This window comes from Planococcus citri, chromosome 4, assembly GCF_950023065.1.
Source record: "Planococcus citri chromosome 4, ihPlaCitr1.1, whole genome shotgun sequence".
In the NCBI taxonomy this organism is placed as follows: Eukaryota; Metazoa; Arthropoda; class Insecta; order Hemiptera; family Pseudococcidae; genus Planococcus; species Planococcus citri.
Window position 1 is genome coordinate 36,696,551 of NC_088680.1, and position 26,418 is coordinate 36,722,968.

Genomic DNA, 26,418 nt, shown 5'->3' on the forward strand with positions numbered 1-26,418 from the left:
GCTGTCAGAATTTTTGAAAAATTTCAAATTCAAAATTGAATCATGATTTTTGTAATTTTTGAAAAAACTTGGTTAAAATTTCAGGAAAAAAGTGGAAATATCTATCAAAACTTTTTTTTGAGCATTTCTGAAGAATCGCTGCTTCAAATTTAGTTCCATGGGACGGACATCTTTCTACTTAATTGGTCCACTTTGATCAGTCGCATGACACTTTTTCATAACTACTCGGAAAATTGGCTCAATTTCGAGCTCAAAATATGTTAAAAGTGCCTTTAAAAAAGTTTTTATAGAAATTTTTCATTTTCTGCCAAAATTTTGAACTATTTTAATAAATTCGATGAAGCATTTTTCAAAATTTCAAAAAATTATGACGAAATTTAGGGCTTAAAATTCTCAAAACCATTTTCGTCAAAATATTTGAATTTTTGATAAACTTTCAAACCATTTTGATAGATTTCATGACATTTTTTCGAAAATCCTAAAAATCATGACCCAATTTTGAGCACAAAATTCTTTTTAAAAATGCTCAAAAAACATTTTCGTCGAAATATTTGAATTCCTCGTGAAATTTTAACACATTTCGATAAGTCGCATATTACACTTTCAATTCAATAAAATTAAAAATCATGACAGAATTTTACTGAAGCTGAAACTTCGTCAAAAACGCTCAAAAAACATTTCCGTCGAAATATTCAAATTTTTCACGAAATTTCAACACATTTTGTTAGGTCGCATGACACTTTCAAAACTTCCAAAAATCATGATTCAATTTTAAGCTAAAAATTCTTCAAAAATTCTCAAAAAACATTTCCGTTCAGGCGTTCAAATATTTGAATTTCTCGAAAGATTTGATCACAATTTGATAGATTGCAGGCTCATTTTTGAATACCTAGTTTTATCTACAATAGTTGATTTCTACTCAAAATTGGAGGAAGGTGCAACTTGTTGTTTTGTACGAACTGTGGTTCAATGGGCGTGGAACGAATTTTTTTATGATATGGATATGGATTTTTTTGGATCCAGATCTGTGTCAGTAGATTTGGATCAGATCTGGTGAGGCTGGTTTAATAAAATTTGAACATACCAGCTGGGTCAAATTTGATTTGACCGGACTCAAAATTTCACCTAGCAATCAAAGTTATGATGCGAGACTACAGACCTGATCAAATTCGATCATTTTTTCTCAGAATTCCAGAGCAATTGTACAACATTTTAGCAAAATTTGTAATAAAAAAAAAAAGTATAACCATGGAACCATGGAAGGAACAGATTAGATCAGATATCAGATCTCAAAATTTACCATACCTGAGCAGATCTGAATCAGACGACTGAATACTTACAATTACTTATTACTAAAAAGTTATTTAATCTATCGCAAAAAAAAATTATCTCAACAGCTAAACACAAAAATCACAGCAAATCGAGAATCGATGAAATTTCAATAAAGTAAAATTGAGCAAAACTTGACAAAAATTGCATAAGTAAATTAGATATCTATCATTAAAATGTGGCAGAGTAAAATGGCATAAAAATAATTTGAAAACACCTCAAGATTTATAAAATTTCTCGGAATTCAAAACGAAACAAAACCGTCTTGAAAAATGGAATTTACCATCCAGCTAACGTTGTTTTGCAAAAAAAAAATTGAATGAGAATAATTATTGCACTTCTTGGTATCCCCATTCCCCACACATTCTTCAAATTTTGAACATTTTTTTGATACTGGCTACGTTATTGAGAAACAAAAAACCAGCACTATTCATTGTAAAATAACGAATCAATTAAAACATATACCTAATTGGAAATTAATTGTCTCTCATTTCCTTGAACACCTATTGAAACTACTGCAAGAATTAAAAAATTTCAAAATATCTCACTTGAGAAAAAATTGATGTAGGTACTCAGTTCAAAATCCTTTCTTTACAACAATTTCAGATTTTAGTCATTTTTTTCTTTCAAATGAAAGATCAATGCGAAGATTTTGATTTTAATTCTACGATCATTATTTTTATTGCATGGTTCAAATCTCTTTGAAATTTCGAGACTTTTTTCAAAAATATTTTTATTCATATTTTACAAATTGATTTTCAAAAAATTAAATCATCTTTGTCAAGCAATCCTTCAATGTTCACTGCAAACCAAAGCAGAGCAGAATCTTGTCCAGATAGAAAATAATTTCATTCATGTTTTTAATTGTTTGTCGATTTATTATTGAACTGTGTTTCAAGTTGAATTTTTCTGAATTTTACTTCACTAATCAGTTTTTTTCTTTCAAATGAAAGATCAATGCGAGGATTTTGATTTTAATTCTACGATCATTACCTATTTTTTATTACATGGTTTTACATTTTTTGAAATTTCATGGCTTTTTTCAAAAATATTTTTATTCATATTTTACGAATTTATTTTCAGAAAATTATATCATCTTTGTAATTTTCTATTCGATCTTTGCACAACTCGAATCTTTTTTCTTCTTCTGAACACTTAATCGATTGACATTCCAGAATAAAAAATTAACTATTTCATCATTGTATGTAGCATTCAAACACCTACCTGTACCTGGTAAGTATCATTGATTTGTTCTGTTCTTCTTCTATTACTTTTTTTTATATTTTCAGCACAAAATTATAGCTTTATTCTACTGATCACATCGATGAAAAATGATCATTTCAAGTTCTTTTTCCATTTACTCCAGCTATCATCAGAATCGTTCATTTCCAACAAAAAATTTCCGAAAAATTTAAAATCAGTATCAAAACACGAAAAAAACTCCTTTTAAAATATTCATTAAATTTATTCTCGGTAATTAACAATAACTATTAACAAAAATTACTTTTAAATGCATACAAAAGTTTATACGAGAAAATAAGTAAATAAACAATAAAAATAATACAATTTACACACCGTCGTAAATGGTTATCAAAAAAAATTAAGCGTTACTTTAAAATCGTATTTTTTTAAAAATTCACCTCAATCTTTTTTTAAATTACATTCGATGGACATTAAATCATTCGCACATGTAAAAGAATCTTATTTTAAGCTTGAAAATATAGATTAAAAAAATTATACATTTGACTAGTGCTTAAAATGAAAATTAGTGAAATTAATAATCAATAATAAATACGGAAAAGAGGAAAGGGAAAAAAGAACAAAATTATGCATAAAAAGTTAAATTTTGCCAAAAAAAAGAAAAGAAAGAAAGAAAAAAAAAGGAAACATACAAACATACAAACAGGACTGATCACTCTACGCGTATTTCAAATACTCGTATTAAAAAAAAAAAAAAAAATCGCACTAGAGTTTTCATTTTTCTCACAAAATGAAAGAACAAAAATATAAAAGAATTAATTCATATGCGACTTTAAAATTTATAGCAAATTATCATAACATTTCTCACGACATTAGCCATAATATAATTCGTCAAAATGAAAAAATAAAATTCAAAAATATCGCTACGACTAATTAAACTGGTATTTGATCACTCGAAAGTACGAAAAAAAAAGTTCAACTCTATAGTGATGATTTCAAACATTAGATATTTTCGATTTGAAAATAACAATTCGAAGTAAAACGTTTATACGAAAAGAAGAAAAAAACACACACACAAACAAACAACCCATCGTAATAATAATACATAATCGATTGCGATCAATCTAGTTTACATCAGACTATGGAGAAATTCACAACTACCAAAGTTTTATTGGTTTTTAGGAGATGTAGGAATCGAAGAACCTTGTTCGGCTCTTCGAATGTATAACTGCAACAATTTGAGCTTAGCTCCTTGTAATCGATTAAAATAAGGTTCTAGACAAGCTTTCATTTCTTCGGATTGCTTATGTAAGGCGACCATACAAAACACAGCTGCTTTTCGAATAGGTGATTCGTCGTCGTTGTAGGCTGACAGCAGGGCGTTCATGATATGGTCAATTTCAGCCATTGCTATCGCTCCGTCGGAGCATTCTACGGTTCTGGTGAGCATTTTGATGGCCACCAATTTGGCTGGCGGGTCTTCGGAGGTGATCAGTGGTACAACAACCCTGATGACCGATTCGGCTGGCAGGAAGGTAGCCAAAGTTATGGCACAATTTTCGGCCGCTTTCACCACATCCTTGGAGGAATCGTTGGCCAACGCGATCGTCTTCGTGATAACCAAATCGCTGATGTTTTTCAACAAAAACGTGACCGTTTTCCTTTTGGCTATGATTTGCAATAAATTAAACGATAATTCTTTAACGGTCGGCGATTCGTTGGGCACCAGAAGGCTGCAGATGGTCAACAGCAGTGATTTAAAATTACTGATGATCACATCGGACGGGCTGTTTTGCACGACGGACGTGATCTTGTTAATTAATTCCCTACGATGCGATAGGTTTTCGGCCGGGCAATGCGATAATTCTTCGATGCACGTTTTCAACACGTCGTTATCTTTGATTTGGTATTCGGCGATGCTTCTGTCTTTCTCCGCGGTCCCGATTCCGTTATCGTACGGCGTCAAATGTTCCCTATCTAAGGTAAACTTGGTCCTACCGACGCTGCCACTACCCCCTCCGCCGCTGCTACAGCTGTACAATGTGTTCGGCGTCGACGTATCGATGGTATCGCTCGATCTCGAGTAATCGTTATCGCTGCTAAAGCTACGATTCTTGCATATGGTCGCCGCTGCCTCTTGCAGATCTTTCGACATGGTGGAGAACCTTCGAGTGACCTGCGAAGGATGCAGATTGAACAAGGCTAATACAGTTTCGCGAGCTACGCGACGCAGCTCCGGTCCGATTTTCAAATTATCCGTCATCGTCCAGCTGACCATCTTTTCCAGCGCCATGGTCGGGTAATCTTTGCTGGCATCGATGGTATTCGAGCTGAAAGCGTTGCACGGATCTACGACTGTGGTTAGCTTAATGATGTAATTCAAAGCGGCTAATTTAACGCGCGAATTAGGCGTCTGAGTTGGGTCGACCAAAAAACGAAAAACAGATTGCAACTGTAACTCGGCCGGAAACGATTCGAATACGATATCTAAAGTTTTCATGATCTTCGAATACACCGAGTTGAGTAAATCGGTGCCCAGCTTGTTGAACAGCCTGGTCAGCAGCAGATGTAGACAATAACACAGGTCTTCGTTATGGCTACGAATTACCTCGTTCAACGAGTCTAAAAATAAGCTGAATACTTTAATATGCGGATCGTTGAAGATTTTCGTAAACACGTCCATAATACGTTTTAAATCCGATAATTCCAATTTATTGCCGTCCTGCAAGTAGTACTGAAGACTTTGTAGACCTTCGCGTCTCTCGTTCCAATGAGCGTTTTCGCAGTTGGCGATGATTTCGCCGATATCTTTTAGCGTCGGTTCTCGGTAGTCTCGGTACAGCCGATGCTGCGATCCGTTCCACGACATTGTATCGGATGGTCGACGATACGAATCGAAAGAGTGTTCGGAGCAGATGCTGGACGTTTCGCTTTCATCGCTGTGATCGTCTAGACCTCTCGATAGTTTAAACGAATACGACGACGGCGAGCCTAAAGTTGCTGCTAGTTCGGTTTCAGCCTCGCGACTCTGTTGAAGGATCTTTTGAGCTGACGTTGGTTTTAGATTACGTTTCGAGGATCTGGAAAAAAACGAAAAATAAAAAATATACATTAATATAACAAATTTTAATCATCTTCTTCAGTTAGAAAAAAATTTAAAAATACACGTAAAATGGCGCTTATTATTGATTACATTTTTTCAATTTCGTTGAGACTTCAGAAATGTAATCGTTTGCATAAAAAATCAACTTCTCAAAAATTTTGGCTCAAAAAATGATACGAATTTATACTACAAAACCCTTGATTTTTAAAAATAGGACTGAATAAAACTTCTCTCCTGATTCCATTCTTTGGCAACAAATAAAATCATGACAATTTTCATCATTCTGATTCAAAAGAAGAGCCTACAAGAAAAGAAACAGTTAAAATCCTTTCTTATTCCTCTTTTCGTTTTATATATTGATTTTATGAACAAAATCATTCGGTTCTGATAAATGTTGAATCCAAAGCAGAAAATTTCGAACTGGCTCCTCCACTTTAAAATCAAGACAAACATGAGAAAAAAACCATCAAAACTTTCTCATTTTGCAAAGTCAAGAGTTTTATTAGTTTCGAAACACATTACAAGAATGATAGCGATCAAAATTTCATGACCTTGAGGTATGGAGAATATTTGGAAATAGAGAGGAATCAAATTCCAGAAACCAACTTTCATCTACTTTTCATGCCATTTTTTCGATCGAATGCTTGAATGAATTCAAGATTATCACAACGAGGTTGATGAGTTAAATTCAATCTACTCGGCATCTCCCCTCTTCTTCAAAAGTGTCTTATTTTCAATCAATTTTAGTATTTTTCAATGATTTGGGATCGAAAATGGATAATTGGACGAGGAAAAAAAATTTCGTCTAAAGCAACAAATAATGTACAAGGAAGGGAGAGAGGTTCTAAAAATTAATTTTTCAAAATATTCAATTTTTTAATATTTATATTCCTGCTCGTTTTACCACAGTTATAGGTAAATGAGCAACAAAGATAAGAACATTGAAAAATGAAGTAACTTCGATTTAATAATAAAACCCCCATTTTTACAGATTTCATAATTTAAAAAAGTTATTTTTCTCCTCACAAGGGAGGCAAAAAATTAATGAACCAACCAAAGCCCAATTGAAAGAGCATCTAAAAACACATCATCAATCAAAATTTTAAGATCTGAAGTGCATTTTTCGATTTTTGGTGAATTTTTGAAAATAAAAGCTGAAATTTTGAATGTGCTGTACTTAGGACTTCCCAAATCAACTGGAAATTGTTTCGAAGCATTTTAAACAGTTCTGGAGCCTCCAGCAGCTTTTCGAAATTTGAAATTTTCTGCAAAATTCGACTCAATTAAATTGAAAGGCTAAAATGTACTTGACATTTTAATTTCAATATGCTGAGTCGATTGGAGATGGTTTCAAGCCGTTCTAGAGCTTCCAGTTACAATTTAAAAATTCCATATTTTCAGAAAGTGTCATAAAAACTGTTCAATGGAAAAATTGATGAATGATGGTAATTTTTCCAATTGTTTGTTTAGGAAAAACAACGAAACGGTCCTGTGCACAACCAACTGGGAAAATTATGGTTTTAGTTGGAAAAATTATCGGAAAAAATTCGTAAAACACTTTCAGTAGAAAAAACTCGCATTAAATTGGAGAAAAAAATCTACAAAAAACAGAAAAAAAATGTTCAAAACTCCAACTTTTCCGATTCATACTTCAATTTCAAGTTCATAAATGTCATTTTCATGACGAAATGAAATTTTTCAGCATGAGAAGGGGGAGGAGTTTTCATTCAGTAAGACTATTTTTTTTGTCTATTTTCAGCCAGGCCTTGAAAATTTCACGAAGTATTTCGAATTTGAAATGAACCAAAACTAACCAAAGTGTCAAAGTTAAGGAGTCGTAAAAACATTCATTTAATTTTTCACTTCGTTACCAACTCGAATATGTAATAGAAATTGGCACGCAAGTCGCAAAAAATAAACCTAGAAAATTAGCTCATTTATTACACTCGAATTAATTAAGAAAACAGACGTGTGAATGGTAAAATTTTTCCTGTGAGGTGTCACTATACTACATAATACATATGTACATGTGTATCTGAATTCCATCTGCTTCGAAATATGAGTTTTCAAAATTGAGCAATTTGATAAGAAATTGTAACTAGTTGAAGCTTGTTGAAAATTACAAGACCAACCCCCCAACCTTTCCTTTAAAAATTGTAAAAGCTATTTTTTGAATTTCTTACCTCACCTTCTTACCCTTAATTTTATTCATTATTTAACCTTTTCTGGGAGATAATTATACGAACGTTCTAATTAAAGTTAAAATTAAACTTTAAAGCGAATTTTTAAATCAAGATTTAATTTGAATTTAAAATTTCTCGTACATATTCTGTGAAAAAAATGACTTCAAATTTTTCCATTTTCTATACCATTAACTAGACCGACCTAATTGAGAATAAAATCAAATTCACCCAACTCGAACAAACAATTTCATTACTTTTTTTTTTCAATATCCAATCGAACCAATTGTTCATTCTGCATAATTCTCAAACCACCTGCTACGAGTACATACATCGAGATTTATTCCATTTCCCTCTATACTTTTTCAAACGCAACCCGACGATTATTTTATGAAAAATTTCCAACAAATCGAGTTCACGTATGTACGATTATGAAAAAATACTCCCTATTGTCGGCAAGTAACGAAGCGAGGCGAACTTTTCGTACAAGCTAAATGAGTTGCAAACGAAGCGGAAAAACTGTCTCCGTTAGTTCGGCCCACATGCATTAAAAAATCCAACGCATATAGTTAACGTAAGATGAAAAAAGAGGTACGAGTATAGAGTACTGCAAATGAAGAGACAATAAGTGAGAAACAGAGATGGCAGGAGGGCAAAAACAAAGCGAATCTCGTGACGCAATTTACAACTTCCGTACATTATGTATGTATACGTACGATTCATTTCTATACTGTAGCTTGAGTTTTCAGATCGCGAAAGATTTGCTCGAGAAAAATGAAATTTTTCGTTATTCAGGTCGAATGATAAGCAGGATCTTATTCGGACCAATCAAATCGACCCACACAGGGCAAATACAACAGTGATTGCGACAAGGGCAACCAACATACATGTCGCAACAGATGCTCAAAAATTAGTGCCAAGGCGAAATTAGCTACGGAAAATATTTTGTATCTGCAGTGCGATCAATATTTCATACGTGTTTTTCGAGACATTTTTTGAAAATTAGTTCTTTCGATAGAGAAAAAAAATTGAAAACGGAAGACCGTAAGCCAATTTCCTGTTTCAAAAAACAACATGCGATGGGTGAATTTAAAGACGATGTAAATTTTTTAGAAAGGAAAAAAACTAAATCATCGAACATGCCATAATTTTTTTTCAAACTTTGAAAAAAATATAAATAAAAAATTGGTAAAATGTTTGAAAAATGAATTTTTGGTTCATTAAGTGGAAAGGCGACTGCATTTCAAATATACCACTTCAGGAGTAGAGTTTCCTATACTTGATGAACTTTAAACAGGTGACTCCACAAAAAATAGTTGTGATTTGCACTTCAAAAGCAAAATTTAAAAGTTAACTTAGAACTTTTGAAAAAATAGGGAAATGGAACAACCTGGATTTTTTAAAACCACAGCGAAGTTCATCGCATTGGAGCCAGGTTGGGGATTATCATTTTTTTCACATTGTTAGAACCTCACTCTTTCTCTTCATCTTTCCGGCCAAATGCAAGATATTAAAAAGTTCTTAGATTGCATTCATCAGAATGATGCTAATAAAAATTTTCAACTGCAGAAAATTGTTTTCAAAATTTAAATGAATTATTTTCGATTTTCTTAAAATCTCCACCATGCCACATAGCCTTCCTCCAACCCTCACTTATCCACCCTATTGGAGAAAAAAACATTCCAATGACAATGTTTGCTCCAAATTCTCGATTTTTCACTATTTTCAAATCAATTTTTGTAATTCAAACGCCTTTACACAATCTAAAATTTATTACTACAAAGTAGGTTAGCAGAATTATTTCGACCCCGACCCCACCCCCACTCCCTCATCCTCTCTCTTTCCATCCCTATCAAATAAGTGAAGGAAAAAATGAATAACATCAACAATAAAAAAAAATTATATTACATGTGTTGAGTTCCTGCAGCATATTGAAAAAAATTTAAAATTCAAACAAATGAAGGACTTTTTCCTTTCTTCTTCCCCCAAAAAACACACAAAAATTATTTACAGTTTTTCGAAAATTTAGCAAATTTTTCCAACAACCAAAAAGTAAGTAAGTAATTAATTGTAAAACTCTAAAAGCCATGGTATGTAAGTGCACAAGAAAAACAATATACTATAGTATGGTATCTAACGGAATTTCTTTTTTTTTTAATCACTATTTTTTCAATACATTTTTTCAACCAAATTTTCAGAATGTTCTCCAGTCAATCGCCCCCCCCCCCCCACTCAAACACAAAAAATTCACAAAGTTAAATTTTTACAGAAAAATTTTCATACAAATTGAAATAGGAAGAAAATTTGTATACAAAGTAGTTTTCAATTTCATTAAAAATAAACTGATTTGAAAGTTTTCGATGCACGTTTGAATTTTTTCATTTTTTTGCTACCTTTATGGCTACATTTACTTTGAATTATAAATCAAGTATCAAACCAAAGATGACAATCCGACCAACTAACAGAGAGCGGTCACTGGTCAGTGGTCAGGAATGATGACTGCCAATTGGAAAAAAAGTCCTCACTTGATTGTTGCTTATGAAGAACAACAAAAAAAGTTGTGAAACAGAACAGCCTACCTTCAAATTTGAAAGCGGTACATAAACTCAAATCTTCAAGTGGGCCACAAATTTCATCGATTTTTATGTTTCGATTAATCAGTTTTCGATAATGATATTTTTGACCCGGAAGTTTATTTTTGAAACTAAAACTGATTTTTCATTTCGTACGTATTCGATCACTTAAGATCGAAAATTGCAAATGAGTCGATTTTTGGGTATCAATTAATCCATTCTCGATTACGACCGACTTTTGATTCGAAAATTTACCTTTGAAGCTAAAAATGCAAATATTTCATTTCGAACGAAATTCGATCGTATGAAATCGAAAATTGCAAATGAATCAATTCTTAATCCGGAAGTGCGTTTTTGGTTTTTTAAAGTTGGAATTATTTTTTTCATTTCCAACCTGACTGATGACAGGGATCAAGAATCACGAATAAATCCTTTTTTGAGGTTCAATTAATCGATTTTTGATCTGAAGGTCTACTCAGGATCAGAAAAAATTCAATATTTTTAATTATGTAATAGACTTTCAAAAACTTGAAAAAATAACCAATTTTTGACATTTTGAGTTGAATTAAAGTAAAATTCTCGATACCCAGTCTCACTTTGAGAACTTTGAAAAAAAAATCAATGAATTGCTAAAATTACTTTATATCAAACTTTCAACGAATTGCTAAAATGTTCCCAGATCTTCAAAAATAACTGAGACTTTTGAAAACAAAAGTCCAGCTAAATTCTTGAAATTTTGTCTAACATTTTGTAAACTTGAATTTTAATCAATATCAATTTTTTGTCCGAATTTTCAGAATTTCGAAAAAACTGCACTTTTCAAAAAGCTGAAAATTTTAGGTACACGAAGATTTTTTATTTCACATCCGAAGGACAGAAACACTGCTAATTTTTAAAAATTTCGAAATGTTTGAAACTCTTTCCATATTGGAGATGCCCATTTCATAAAATTTGGTCATCTTCAAAACTCGTGTCAGGATTCGAGCTAAAAATTTTCATTTTCGAGTACTCATTTCGAAATAGTGGCCTTTTCAATTTTTGATCAGATAATTTCAGAAGACCCAAAGATAGCCTTCAAAATACCACTTTGAAAACATTCTACAGGTATGAAGTTTCGTTCCAATCGACGAATTGACAAATGAAAAAATCGCAGCAAGTTAAGTAGGTACGTTGAATAATGGAATAACAATAACAAAAGATAGATGTAAAATAAGAAACAACCATCGTAAATGTCTATTGTCCAAGTTGAAGAAGGAGGGTAAAAACGAGAGAACCGCTAAAGGTGCGTTAAATCAAGACAATACATGAGACTAAACCGATCCTCTACCTACTACCTAGACCTACATCTTATAAGAAAGGAGCTAAAAAGATTTTGGTCCAACTGAAGCTGTTTCGAAAGAAAGAGGGCGAGTTCGAACACGTTTTTCACATTTTTGAATACTATTTACTCCCCCCCCCCTTGCCAGTACAATAAAATTGAGTTGGGTCAGCTGAATTTATTATTCAAATTTGATTCTGAAGATATTAGCTCATTTAATCCATTTTAAGAATGATTTATTTTTTTTGTTGCCGTTGAATCGAATTTCCAAACATTTGATTTTTGAAATTTTGTAAGTCATTTCAATTTTATTACGAAGAAGAAAAAAGAATTTTCAGTTTCAAAATATGTACTTGAAGAATATTTTTTCCAGCATTAAATTTTTTTCGAAAATGAGAACTTGAAAATAGATCATTTGATTTATATACCTACGTTTCATTCATAACCTCAGTTCAACACGAACTGTATGAAAATATAACCCAATTAGACAGCCAGAAACCTGAATATTTATTTAGTTTTCTACGAAGAGTAGAAGGCGATTAGATTACGTTAAATGAGGACTAATTGGGTAAGATTCGAGAGTGAATCACGAACTCTAGAACTGGATTTAAATCCGAATTGATCACAATGCTCAGAAGTATATAGGACCATGAGAAATTTTAAAATGAATCACAAATCACAAAATAATGGTCTCGAAATCGAATAAGGGTGTAAAACCGTTATGTATGTAATAACGGTTTTCAGAACACTGCTCATAATTATCATTGGTAAAAATTACACACCTGATGTTCCATACATAAATAAACCTTCGATAGGTAATTGATATTGATATTTCTCCTTGAATTACATAATGGTAATTATATGAAAAATAAATAACTTTCGCATTTGAAACGATACAAATGGATTTCACATTTAGGAAAATTTGAAGGTGAAGAGACTCGTAGATCATAAAAATATTGAAGAAGACCAATTGAAGGCATTCCTATGTGTTTTTGTTTTAAATTCGATCTAAAAAATTCAAAAAAAATTACGAATGGAATCTCAAAACCGAACGGGAAAAAATCTAATTAACTATCGATAGAAAATATTTCCAGATAGCGACGAAAATGGTTTAAATAGAACGATGCTGCTCGAGAATAAAATTCTTCGTGCAACAAAAAACCACAATATCGAAAATATTCTCGAAAATAGCAATTTAGAAATTAATTAATCTCGCTTCGGATAACTTTTGGACAGCCCTGTAACCGTATCACCTTGTACAGAAACGACTAATTTGTCAGTTAATATGAGCCAATTAACTCCTACAAGTTCTAAATTACTGGCTGACATTTGTTGCTTGGTTTTTAGCATGTTCGAGCAGCGATAACAACGTATCACATACTTGCGCTTATTTGTATTACGTATGTCGCACGTTGCACACACGAGAAAGCGACGATGATAAACCACAAGAAGAGTTGAAAGAGAACACGAGTGAAAAAATTTCGTGGTAAATAAATTCGAAATATTTACCATAGAATGATGACCTCATCGCCAATACCATTTACGCCAATAATAGTCAAACATACGTACGAGTACATAGCAACACGAAGTAACAACGATGACTTTACCTCGAAATACTTCCACTGCTGCATAAATAATTGGTATAACTCAATCTGGAGGATGGCGAACCGGAACGACTAGTTGGCTGCGATATTGAAATTCGACTTTTGGTACGACCGACCCTTTGATCGTTTGACTGAGGAGTGGTTAAATTTTTGGTGGTTCTGGGACTGGCTACGCCGGAATTTCCAAACTTTTGACGAGCCAACGCCGCGTAGTGAGCTCTGGTTTTGGCTCTTTTGACCGCTTGTAGATCTATGGCACTGTTCGATCTGACTGAGATATTCGAAACGGCTGGTATACGACTGAGCGATGTACTAGAACCGCTATTCGAATTGGAATTCAATAATTTACGATACGGGTAGTCTAAGGAATTCTTCAGACTTTCACCGAGATCTGGAAAATGGTTGGAAAATTCTCGGTACGCGTTTCTGGAATGGGCTCGAGCATCCGCGTCCGCATCGGCGATACCTTTTTTGATAGCTTCTTGTATGGTTGACGCGTGCCTCTCCATCGAATTCGTATGCCACGTTTGTAATATTAAATAGATAAATTCACAGCAGGCTTTTCTAATTTCTTTGGATTTGGAATTGAGATTATTAGCTATAATTGGAATTAAACGAGACGTGTGAGTGTACTGTAATAAGAAACGAATACATATTAACGCCGAAGACGCGATTACTTTAGCCGAATTTTGAATTAAATTAATTAAACTACTTAATACTGATTCTGCGAAATGGTCGAACTTGGAAGCGAGATTTTTCGATAAATACGCGACGGTTATGCAAGCTTCGCGAATAACCTGAGATCGCAGATCTTTCAAAGACGCGTGAAACGGCGGTAACAATGAATTTAAATGTAAATAAAACTCTTCGTATTTTAAAGCGCCGGCCACTACCAAAGAACGGATTTTTTTCAACGAATCGACACGTTTGCTCCAATCTTCGTTGACGTTTTCGATGATGTTATGGTACTTTCGTAAATTATCTTCGAGATCTCTAGAGCTGAATATCTGTACCGTGGGCACGTCTTCGAAGCTGTTCAAAAAGGTATCTTCGTCGATAGCTCCGGCTTGGTTATTCGTACCGTTTGGTTTTCGAAACGATGAAAGTTTACTTTTCGTTGACATCGAAGATAAACCTAAACTAGATGGTGTGATCGGAGGACGACTAGCCGATATCGAATTGTACGATTTCATAGAACTTTTATCACTTTGATCTGTTTCGTCTTCGACTTTTAAACTTTGAAATATAGATGATAAACTATCGTCAGCTGTGGCTTTGATTTCGTCAAACCTGGTCATTAGAGCCGGAAGTTTATTATGCGGAATAGAATACTTCTTTTGTAAATCCAACCTTAAACGTTCGCCGACGTATTTGTAAATATGACACAACGTATCGAAAGCGGTAGCACGAACTGCGGCATTCGGATCGCTTAATAATTTCACTATATGCGGCACTAGTTTAGAAATACACAACGAAGAAGCACCATATTCGTCCAATACCAGCATCAACAGATGCATGATTTGTTCGCGTACGTTACTGTTTTTATGCGAAAAACACGCGACGGCGATTTTATCGAATAGGTTTTGTAACGTTACAACATCTTGTTCTACTAATTTGCGAAACAAATTTAGAGCTTTTTCACGTATAGTATCTTTGCTGTCACCTAATTTATCAACTAGCGGAGGTACTAACGTAGTCAAGTATGGTTGGAAGTCTGCTCTCATACGGTTCACGAGCTCCGTCAATATATCCAAATCAATTTGAATCAATTTAAAATTACTGCTCTGTAACCAGCCGACCAGTGTATCAATAAATAATCCAATATCCTGGCATACTATAGAATTACTCGAATCTGCCAAATACGTTAACAGTTTCGAGCAGATAAACAATTTCATCTTCGTATCCGTCGTATTGGTAATCTTCTCTAAAAAACTGTTCATATCGTTTGGTGTTACGTTCGACATTTTGGAAACACTAGTTACACTTCACACTTCGCGATCACGAAATTAAAATCGAATATAATTAAAACATTCTCGAGAATTATAAAACATAACTAAAGTGGTTTTTATGAAAAATTATAAAAGCAAAATACGAAAATCACTGAAATCACAAGAAATCAAGATCGTCCATGGGCTTTGTGGGTTGAAAATTTCTCATTTGTTTACCCGCCTCTGTGATATAACGATGACGTCATCGCAACCTGCCTACAACATTTCAGCTGTGACTTCCGTTCTTCCTGCCCTTCTCGCGTCTCACCTCTTTTCCTCCACACACGTCTTTTGTTTATCAAAATTCTTCAAAAAAAATATAAATAATCACTGGAAATCAATTTTTTTCGTTAGAAATGTTTTGAAAATTTCAAAAAATTGATACATTTATCGCCTCAGGTGCTCATTTTTAGTATTTTTTTCCCATCAGATACCTTGAAATCAATGCACAAATTCGAAGACGTCTATTTGAGAAACGAATTCGACGCTGAAAACGAATTAAATCTGTTTGAACCAGAATGCATCATAACAGATAATCCTATCAGTGTAAAAGAAATCGATTATTCGACCGTTGAAGTAAGTTTTTTTCGTATATTACATGATAATGGCGTTATTGATCACTTATAAATTGATATTAAAAATTGTTCTGCAGGAAGAGCATGATTTCGACGATAAAACTGATCTTCAAGACTATCGATTTCTCGATCAAACCATTTGGAATGTCAATTTTAATTCTCACCACATAGATAACAAAGACTGTAATAGTATCAACAATGGATTCACCTCTAGTCAAAACACTTTCGATTTTGCCAACTTCAACGAACCTAGTCTATCTTCGGAGCAAATGGTAATAAATTTAATTTCAACTTCACAGTCTCTTAAATTCTCGTCCTTAAATCTGTGTTTGTTCAACAGGCTGATTTGGATCATATACAAATGCACTCGATATTCGCGCCTGAAAAACGCAACAAACCGAAAGAAGTATTCACAAAATGTCAACATTGTGAGAAATTTGTCATTATTCGTATGTGCCCGGAAACAGGAGACTACTCCAAGTGTAAATATTGTTTCAATGTTCCATTCAGCTGTGAAACAACCACAACCAGTATTGCTCTAGAAGTATCTGAAAGCATATCTAAACCTATCGTTAAACAACCTCGTAAAGAACCTCCTCCTGTACCTTGTAAAAATGACTCTTCATTTAAATGTGACTTCTGCGGCAAACTTTTCACTCGTAATTGGTATTTAAAACAACATATTAAATTACATTCGAACGAAAAGCCATTTTCGTGTAATCATTGTGATAAAAGATTCTTGAATAGTTCAAATTTAAAACAACATTTAAAAACGCATTCGGTCGAATATCGTTGTTGTCTTTGTGATAAAACTTACATTAGTATAGAATCGTTGAGATTACACGCTGAAAAACACACCAACGAGTCGAGTAAAAAGCAAAACGGTTCTGTAAAAAATGACGCCGAGTGTAAACCATTGACTTGTAATTATTGTAACGAGCGGTTTACTTCGTTCGATGAACTTAAAGCACATGCTGTAAGTCATACTAAAGATATGCCATTTCAATGTGACAAATGTGATAGAGGGTTTAGGTATAATGGTGCTCTGATTAAGCATAAGAAAATTCACGATAGCGAATTTCTTAATAAATCGAAGAACGCTAAGAATGAACCAGAGACTGTCCAACAATAAACGTATCTAGTCAAACGATATCTCAAATTTAAGTCAATGCAGCGTATTTTCATGGGCATTTTTTTTCTCTCTTCGTTAAATTAAGTCTGTGTATTACTTTGATAAGTGTAGATGAATTTTAGATGTAATGATTTTTTTATACTGTAAAGAATGATTAATAAAAGTAGACATTCGATCTTCAACGTGTTATAGTAATTTCACTCAATAAACAAATAGAAATTCTTAATCACAAACTTAACGATTACTCTTATTATGCAGTATAAAAATCAACGAATGAAAAAGGAATAACATATAAATGAAACGTAAACGAAAACAAAGAACGAGCAAAAGCTTTGGATCGAAATTCAAAATAATGAATAATCACAAACAAGGCTACCTGTTCAACACTGACAATTTTTTGCCATTGAACGCGTAAATTTCCATCGACAAAATAATCTACTAGATATTAATTTTACAAAGTAATCATAATAAAATCAACAAAATTAAAAACAAGTTGACGTTAAGAGAAAAAAAGTAGTCAACGAACAATATTAATAATGATAGGTAAAGAAGGAAGTATATCACAAATAACTTGAGTAAATTTTAAATGCATACATAACGATAAAAGAAATAAAGGTTAGTCATTGATTCATTCAGTCTTCGCATGAGTTCGCAATAGTCCTCGGGTCGAATTCCGATAATCGATCGGGTAGTAGTTGCAACAGACACCATCAACATGATCTTGATCCTGAAAAAAAAACAATAAAATGATTCTACCTAAGCTTGGAAAATGAAGCAACGTTAATTTTTCACCAACATTATACTCCTTCATTTCAGCTGCCACTACAAAGGTAAGCCTATCATAAAGTCGTTTCTTCAAAAAAATTTCATAATTGGCATAATTGGTGTGGCACAATTCCACAATGGCAGGAGCACTTATACCCAAAAACTCATCCGCCACCTCGAATAACGTTAACTTCAACTTTCCAGTCCAATCTGCTATATAAACCTACGAGTAAAAGCAAAACATCGTGCAATTTTTCATAAAACATTTAAAATTGAAAATATGACATAAAGCGTACGTACCTTTAGCATGTATCTATACTCAAAATTTGGATACGTTTCATCGCATTTTACACAATAAAATCCCAGATTATCACGACGTACAACCTGAATTTAAAAAATTGGAATTATTTCGTGTCAAAAAGTAAGTATTTCCTTCAATTCTAAACCCATATCTTTTGCAAAACAGTCGCAACTCATTTAATTAAAAATTACTCACTTTTTTCTTACATTCTGATCGCGGACATCCTTCATAAACGACTTTATCAATGGGTATGTCTATGTCAAGGACAGTTGCTTCAACGTGGTACAATTTTTTTGTAATTTTCTTGAGCTGTTCGCGGGCGAGATCAATCAATGTCCAAGTCTTGATTAAAGCTGCATGATTGAAAAAGTGTGTATTACAAATTTGAGTATTCGATAAGTGGAAAAATTCAAATAACTAAATAATTACATACGTAATTCAGTTCCTTTTTCACCTTGGGCGCTAGTATTTTCAAGATAAGGTTCGATTTGCGAAGATCTTTGTAGGACTAATTCGTATTTATGAGGAAGTTGGTTATACATCCTATTAGCCTGCTGTATTTGGCAGCCGCTGATCAAGTACGTTTTATTCACCTAGCAAGTGGCAAAATATTTATTTAAAAAAATACAATTAATGAAATGTTATTTCGAGGTTTTCTACACTCAGGATTTGTTTTAAAAATAAGAAATACAGATACACTCACCTCTATGACATTGCAAAACTTGTCGCAAGCTCCGTTAAAAGCTACCGCCCTTATAGTGGCGGAACCATCGCTGAGCTCGAGGGTAAAATATTTACCTTGCCGGTGATTATGGTACGAGCGTACATTCGATTTATTTATAACTAGCGCTTTAACGAACCAATTTGGATTTGAGTATGTAGTGAAAAGATTCAACTTTCTGATAGCTGTTGGACTCGACTCCTCCACAATAACATAGCAATCGAGATCTGTAGTAAAACAATCCGAATTTAATCAAAATAGTATTTTAAAACATTTATGCAAGTAAAATATTACAACATGTTATGTTACCTACCATTGTAAAAAACGCTGGAGTTCGAAGATGAAAAAGAGCTAGAACTGCTATCAGAAGATACTGTTGACTCTAATTCCAGGTCCATACAAATGCCGAAATCGTAATCCATCTTCTAATATTCTTAATTCTATAATAAAACAGCAGACAAAAGCAGATTGTCATGATTTTGAACATTTGAAGGAATAACGAGCATTAACTAAATTAAACATTTCACATACCTACCTCAATAATAGATACTCAATCACTCGCGCATAAAACAAAATGAAACTAAACTGAAAATTTTAAATAGATAGCTGATGGCTGAAATTAGAGAAAAATACTGCAAGCTTGCAAAACTACAACAAAACCGCGTGCAACGCAAAACATAAACAATGATAAGAATTGAATTGATGCAGTCAGATGACGCGCCGATGCGCGAGTGCGCAATCCTTTCCCGTCCCCTTTCCACTGCACGCCAATGAACCTGTGTTTCCCTTTTACGTTCACCTGTTCACCATGTCATGTCCCTTTCTTTGGAATTAATAGGAATGTGGCTTGATTAAATGATTAGTCATCAGGTCATCACTTCATCAGAAGCTTGATTGACAATCTTTTTTTTAGACCGAACCTAGAACCTATGGACTCTAACATGAAATGCCTGGAAGTTTTGTGAGAGTCTGGGAAATAAATTTCAAAGATTGACAGAGGCGGATTCAAGGGTGGAATGGGGATGTACAAACTGTTCCTTGTATATTTTGAGAATTCAGATTTGTCAGAAAAATCGTCAATTCTCCGGTGAAATCATTAATTTTTTCATTTTTGACAAAATCGCCTTCAGCCTTTATCCGAAAAAAAAAACCATATTTTTCGTATATATCAAAATTTCGTTTGAATTACAAATTGTGGTAAACTTTCGCACATTTAATCGCTTTGCCTGGGCCCATTTGTTTGTTTTTTAGTTTTTCAGAACAATTGTATGGCTAAGGTTATGGTAATCCGTAACCCATAACCATAACTTCAACAGAAGTACCTATAGTCACCTATAATGTATGAATATTAGGTAGGTATTTTTTCTTTATTATTTCGAAACGGTTTTAAGCACCTATGCTAGTTTTAAATTTTAATTCCTGTTTTATGAAAAGTTTTGATCAGGTTCAGAATAAAGTCCTTTTTTCTAAAAAATAAAAAATAAAAGAAATAATTTTTAAAAAAAACAACTTTTCAACAAACAAAAATGAATTATGAACACATATGTACGTCACAAATCAAACAAAAATTATCGCTAAATATGTAAAGTGAATTGAGAAAATATTGTACATAGGTAGGTAGCTACTAGCTAGGTACATGGTTCAAGTTTGGATCTTGGTTCATGCTTTCAAAGGTTTTGTGCCGATTTAGAGTTGCGTCAAAATTTAAAAATAAACGTTTAGGTTCCAAGCTTAGAATTTGCACTTGCAGCACTGAAAAAAATAACTTGATTTCTTTTCTGGTGTAAAGCTTGTTCAATTTTTCCCTAGAAGCTAGAATTTTTTATTAATTTTTTTGTGTTTTCAGTGCGTGCTTATATTTTAATTTAACGATTTTTTTTATTCGTATGTACCTACCTAATGCATTGATTAATACACAAGCAGAAAATCTGATCTTCAACAGCGGGTTATCATTTCTCGATCTATATACTTGAGTCAATTGAGTTGTATAAAATAGAAGCAATCGTGAACAAAAACTATGAAAATCCAATAAGATCAGATCGAAATCCAAATCACGAAAATTATTACCTACCTAAACAAATCCGGAGTGCCTTGAATTATTTGTAGTTGTACCTATGTAAACCAAACAATGTAAAATAACGGAGAAAAATTAAAATACTAATAGGTAATTTAAAAAAAAAAAGATATATATTTAAACAAAAAAACGATGATAAAGAAAATACAATCTTAAAAAATTATCTTGATAACATGGGTCAGAGGCTGGAGGCGACATGGGTGTCCGATGATTCACCTAAAAACGAACGATAGATCTCTTTCAATTCTTTATTTTCGCTTCATTTTTCCAATTTCTTAAAATTTAAATTTTGTTAAATTTTGCTCCTGGGTCCTGGTGTTCCTTTTGTAACTTGCGTTCACCAGTAAATCCATAGGAAAAAAATAACTGTAAAAAAAAATAATATATGTATAGGATAAAATGTTTCTCTATTGAAGAGTAATAAGTACCTAATAGCAAATAGACAACACAAAGTTTGATCATTCAGGACCAGGAGCTCACTCTAAAAAATTAAATAAAAATGAAATGGATTCAGAAACCTCGATTTGATTGAAAAAACTAATAGCTAGGTATGTACCTTGACACAAAAATTTTACTCTCAGGAGGATTTTTTCATTTTTGCTTTTCAATCAATACTCACTTTGATTTTTTCTTTAACCTTTGAATTTTCTTTACTTTTGACTTTTGACTTTTGAGTGTTGACTAAAAAATCATCCAACCGATGTTAAACAAAAATAATCAATTTTTAAACAAGTTGACTCTAAATAGGTACCTATTACTCTAATTTTTATTATACCAGAGGAGATTACCTACTCTGTTCTCAGGATTTCATCCTCATCTTTCTAATTCCTTCAAGTGTTCAAGTCATCATGATTCAGAAATTAAGCTTTAGGTCCTTTATTTTTGTATGTATATGGATACCCTCCGATCTCTATTTCAATACTGAATACCTACATTTCTCTCGTCTTACAACCTATTGGGTACTTTCTACTTTGACTATGATTTTTGAGTAAGTTTTTGAATTTTTGATTTATTGCTCGTTTTGTTATTCAATTTCAATTCTGAGAAGTTAAAACTATCTACCATAACAATTGAATAGGTACCTAATCTCATTTTTAAATAATTCATATGATTGCTTGAAGAGTAAGAACTTCAATTCTCAATGAATCTTTTTTTTCCCTTTCCCTAATCAAAATGAAAATTTGTTCAATTGTTTTCAATTTCGTTTGTACCATATGTACTCGTAGCTGTGGACAAGCTAGAAAAAATGAGGTGTGTTCAGCGCATACCTAGATATATACATTTTTTAAATTTGAAGACTTCTTTTTTTCGTAATAAATATGTAATTGATTAACCAGCAGAAAATTCAATCGTGAATAGGTTATATTTAAAAAATAAAATATAATAAAAAAAAACAAAACAACAATCTCACAAACGATTGTTATCACAACTCCCAACTCCGCGGAGCACTTTTAATTTTATAAACCAAAAAATAAATAGAAAATAACAGATAAAAATTAAAATAATTAAAAAACAATAGGTAGGTATCTGGTATACGTATGGTACCTATTTAAATTAAAACTATGAAAAAGAGAATACAAAAACATCGGATCCAAATCCGAATCTAAAAAAATTGTCTTAATAAATATGGGGTGCTCGGTGCTACGTGTAGCTGGAAAAGGGTCTCTCTTGGCATGAAAAAATTGTTTTTCGCTTTTTGATTTTTTTTTAGATATTGTAAAACTTTTGCTTTCGAGAGGTGCAATGACGTGCATTATGCAATTTTTAAGAAATCTGGAAAAATGCGTTCAGCTTTCACCTTAAAATTTGTACCTATTCAAACTTATCAATATCATCAAACTTCAAGTTCAATGACACGAGTCGCAATTTTTGAATTCTGAATTTTTTTAATCAAATTTTTAATTTTTAATTTTCTCAAGCGACAGTTCTTATCAATTTTTGTCATGTTTGTTTGCATGTGATAAGTCGAAATGCCCTTACGAGATCATTAGGTTTTTGGTACGATCAATATTTCGAGAAATATTAAAGAAAAACAAACACCAGCAATTTCTCAAATATACACATGACGGCGCAGATCACGGATGTGGTCAAACTCTTTCCTGTTTTGCCACTCTGAACACTGTATTTTGATAAATTTCAAGTGAAAATAAACCACATTCACTCCACTTATAACTTGAAACTTAAACCTACATCAATTAAAATATAGAAGGCTACACTTCATTTTGAGATTTACGTAGGTACTATTTGGTGAGACATGAGAAAAGAATTGAAAAATATGATTGTGAATAAATTGTAAAGATGGTCACATAATTGGAACCAGGGACGTCGAGAAGCAATGCAAGTCCGGAGCAAACATTTGGCTTCTCTTCAGGTACGAAACAGGAAGTGGGTGGGGGGGAGAGAATTGGCCAAAAATTCGCCGACTCGTAAAGAAAAAATGGGTAAAGTAAGTAATTAAATGACAATTTTGCAAATTGATAAAATATTCGCATGACTCGTAAAAATTTTCATTTTTTCGTTTACAAGTACTTACATTTTTAGAAGCTTCAACTACCTACCTGTGAATTTTCTTCATTTTCAAAAAGAGAAACAAATCAAATCAGCCCAATGCGAAGCGAGGGCAAAACCTTCAGAATATTTGTATTTTCTGAGGTGTAATTTAAACGATTTTTTTTTCAGCGAGCTGTATGGCATTGTTTTTTTGGAAATTTAAATTTAAAAAAAGTACCGGTTCGAGCGAAGCGAAGCCAAAAGGGGTTCGAAAGTTTAAGTTTTTTTCAAGATGTGAAGAAACAATGTTTTTAATCATCAGGCCCCCTTCGCTACTTCGTCAGATCTTCCAGAAAATCTGGACCCTGCGCAAACATGTCTCCCGTTCGTTGCCCCTTCTCAACAGCCCTGATTGAAATTTTAAGAATCAGCTGTTTCAGAGAACATTTGAACAAAAATTTTCGAACTTGGATTTTTTTATAAGACTAAATGTATACTCGTACGATCGATATATGATTTCGTTGATTTGTAGACGAGATTGTTCGGGATTTATTCATTGGTAGTTCATTAGCAAAAATCATTCTGAATTTAGGGACGTTTCATCAAGTAGGTCTTCATCCATAAATAGGCCTAATGGGCTCAGTAAAGTGGATCCTTTAGAATCTACAAGAGAGAAGCTATCACAAATTGCGTTCACATAAATTTCATTCTGGAAAACGAAAAAATTGAAGAAATAATTCTTTACTAGATCAACTTGTTAAGTAGATAGGTGAATTCTTATTTTTTACTCACCGTCACATCATACAGTATCATTCCAGCTTGTATCGTAAAAGTATGGATTTCACCTAGTCTTCTACTGAAGTAACTTGTGAATTCTTCATAGTTTATTTCGCGCATTTTAACGAGCTGATCGACGTTTATATTCAAAAATCGTTCCGCTTCATCAAACATGGTCATCCTAAGACACTTGTCTGACGAATCTGTGATTGTCACCTGAAATTACATCATTTAGAAATTGTCCATAAAGCATTTGAAATCGAGAAATTAACCATTAAGCAATAGCCATAGAGCACGCGTACCTTCAACATGTATTTATATTCAAAGGTGGGATAATCTTTCTTACATTTCATGCAATAATATAATTCGCCAACATCTGTTATACGCCTATCAACCTAAACAGAAAATTGAAGTCATTTTATTAGGTACGTAGTAAAATTGTTGTAGGTAGCCTTTTTTGAAAGAGATTTCTCACCTTTTTGTTACAATATGTCGAAGGGCACGCTTCGTATTCGAAATTGTCTTCGTCGATGTCGAAAACCAAGGCTTGCACTTTGAACATCTTTTGCTGTTTCTCACCAATGGCAAGCATCTCGAGAGTACAGTCGTTTTTTACATCCTGCACAACTTCTGATAACTTCCAAAGTTTCATTGGAGCTGTAGGTATGGGTATAATCGTATGAATAAAATTTCACAAAATCATTCCATAAATTAAGTACATAGAAAAATGTAAAATGATGAATTAGTTACTTACGTAGCTCGATTATTTTTTCATGTGAATTGCAAGGTGTAACAAAGCCGTATGTCTCGAGAACCAATTCAAATTCGTGAGGCAGCGCATTGTATCTTCTATCGGAGTATTTGATTTTACAATGTGCGAAATAATACATTTTATTCGCCTGAAGAAATATCAAAAAAGAATACTTAGTAAAAGACACTCATGTTACGTATTTAATTACCAGGTAGGTACCTACTCATGAAAAGTATAGACAGGTAGATAAAAAAATTAAAAAAGGTGCACCCAGGCACACTCACTTCTATATCCCTGAAAAACTTATCGCAAGCTTCATTAAAACAGACAACTCGAATAGAACTGGATTCGTCACATAGTTCTAGGGTGAAAAATTTTCCAGCTCTATAGTTACTGAAATATGTCCTGATACTGGACTTATTCACCACCAAGGCCTTTATGACCCATCGTTTGCCACTCTTGCTATAGTCCAGTTCACTGATAGCGATCTCACGGTAATCTTCATTTGTTGTATCTTTCGGCTCGCTTTTGAGTTCTGTTGAGCAATCTTGGTCGAAAACCAGAACTTCGACAGGTTTACAGTCTTCCGAATCCATCTTTCAAAAGGTATTCTGCAAAATTTACAAAACAGCTTAGTTGACAAAGCTAAATAACGTTCAATTTACTATTACCCATTAACGAGTTTTACACAGGGTTGTTACGATTCGAATGCGGTTCTGCTGCGCGGTTGTCTTATTATCAATATAAATCGCGTAAATACATTTTGCGGTTTTTTCGTTTTCATCTCTCAACAGACAGTGAATAAAATTGTGAAAACGAAAACGTGATTGTTGAGAAGAAGAACTTTGAAACAAGATGACGTACCTACATCATGTTCAAATTGCTCAAAATTCAACAAACACAACTTCAATATCTAACTACTTGGGCAGTTGAACGTAATGCATAAGAAAACTAAAACCAACTCAAACTATTTAATAAGTTGTGTTTGAAATAATTTTACAGTTAAGCAAGAAAAGTAAACATGGAAGCCTTAATCTGTAATGTAAATGATTGGTTTGATTTTGATCAGTACATCTACATCAGATCAGAATTTGAATTATTTTTCGGAGAGAATACTTACCTACAAGCAGTGTAGAAGAACTGAAAACTTCGAGAAGAACAAATTATTTAACGCCAACCGATCGACACAAATTTTATTTTAAAAATTCGCATTCAAATTTAGGTACCGTTAAAATTTCAAAAATTCTAACTCAGCAAAACCGTAAACCACTTCTTAAGTCTCTTCAGCAATACGAATGCGTATTATGCGATGGCAATAACAAAGCACTATATTTTCCTGTAAGAATACTCTGATGTGGAACTTGGCAGCAATAAGCATAGTGACTTGCCAAACTCGCGAATTGGAAGAACGAAATACGAATAATTTTCATTTTGACATTTTCCATTTCCACTAATTTCCAGTATTTCCACTTTCCGCGTCATCACTTCGATACCGGAACCGACACGCCCACTAAAATTTCAAATAATTTGCAAAATT

General features: G+C 33.1%; 4 protein-coding genes across 5 annotated transcripts; 1 reads left to right on the top strand and 3 right to left on the bottom strand.

The window, feature by feature from the left end:
- Positions 1–3,367: 3,367 nt before the first annotated feature.
- Positions 3,368–15,452, bottom strand: chb (chromosome bows). Its single transcript, XM_065365015.1, has 2 exons — positions 13,311–15,452; positions 3,368–5,609 (listed from the first exon to the last, which is right to left on the bottom strand). The coding sequence occupies exons 1-2, from the start codon at positions 15,269–15,271 to the stop codon at positions 3,698–3,700; spliced, it is 3,873 nt and encodes a 1,290-aa protein (XP_065221087.1). The 5' UTR covers positions 15,272–15,452; the 3' UTR covers positions 3,368–3,697.
- A 113-nt stretch (positions 15,453–15,565) lies between these two features.
- On the top strand, positions 15,566–17,184 carry LOC135846049 (zinc finger protein 184-like). Its single transcript, XM_065365017.1, has 3 exons — positions 15,566–15,871; positions 15,948–16,142; positions 16,211–17,184. Exons 1-3 carry the CDS (start codon positions 15,740–15,742, stop codon positions 17,000–17,002), a joined length of 1,119 nt encoding a protein of 372 aa, XP_065221089.1. The 5' UTR covers positions 15,566–15,739; the 3' UTR covers positions 17,003–17,184.
- Positions 17,173–19,561, bottom strand: LOC135846050 (replication protein A 70 kDa DNA-binding subunit-like). 2 transcript variants are annotated; one of them, XM_065365018.1, is made up of 8 exons: positions 19,325–19,561; positions 19,103–19,229; positions 18,772–19,016; positions 18,502–18,661; positions 18,264–18,421; positions 18,068–18,151; positions 17,799–17,990; positions 17,173–17,729 (listed from the first exon to the last, which is right to left on the bottom strand). In XM_065365018.1, exons 2-8 carry the CDS (start codon positions 19,209–19,211, stop codon positions 17,631–17,633), a joined length of 1,047 nt encoding a protein of 348 aa, XP_065221090.1. In that variant the 5' UTR covers positions 19,212–19,229; positions 19,325–19,561; the 3' UTR covers positions 17,173–17,630. The 2 variants fall into 2 exon arrangements, with proteins under 2 accessions (XP_065221090.1, XP_065221091.1); XM_065365019.1 differs by having other exon boundaries at positions 19,321–19,561.
- Positions 19,562–22,206: 2,645 nt separating this feature from the next.
- LOC135843817 (replication protein A 70 kDa DNA-binding subunit-like) lies at positions 22,207–26,367 on the bottom strand. The gene is made up of 7 exons (XM_065361835.1): positions 26,002–26,367; positions 25,166–25,492; positions 24,885–25,029; positions 24,606–24,787; positions 24,433–24,525; positions 24,146–24,346; positions 22,207–24,062 (listed from the first exon to the last, which is right to left on the bottom strand). Exons 2-7 carry the CDS (start codon positions 25,475–25,477, stop codon positions 23,931–23,933), a joined length of 1,065 nt encoding a protein of 354 aa, XP_065217907.1. The 5' UTR covers positions 25,478–25,492; positions 26,002–26,367; the 3' UTR covers positions 22,207–23,930.
- Positions 26,368–26,418: the final 51 nt, after the last annotated feature.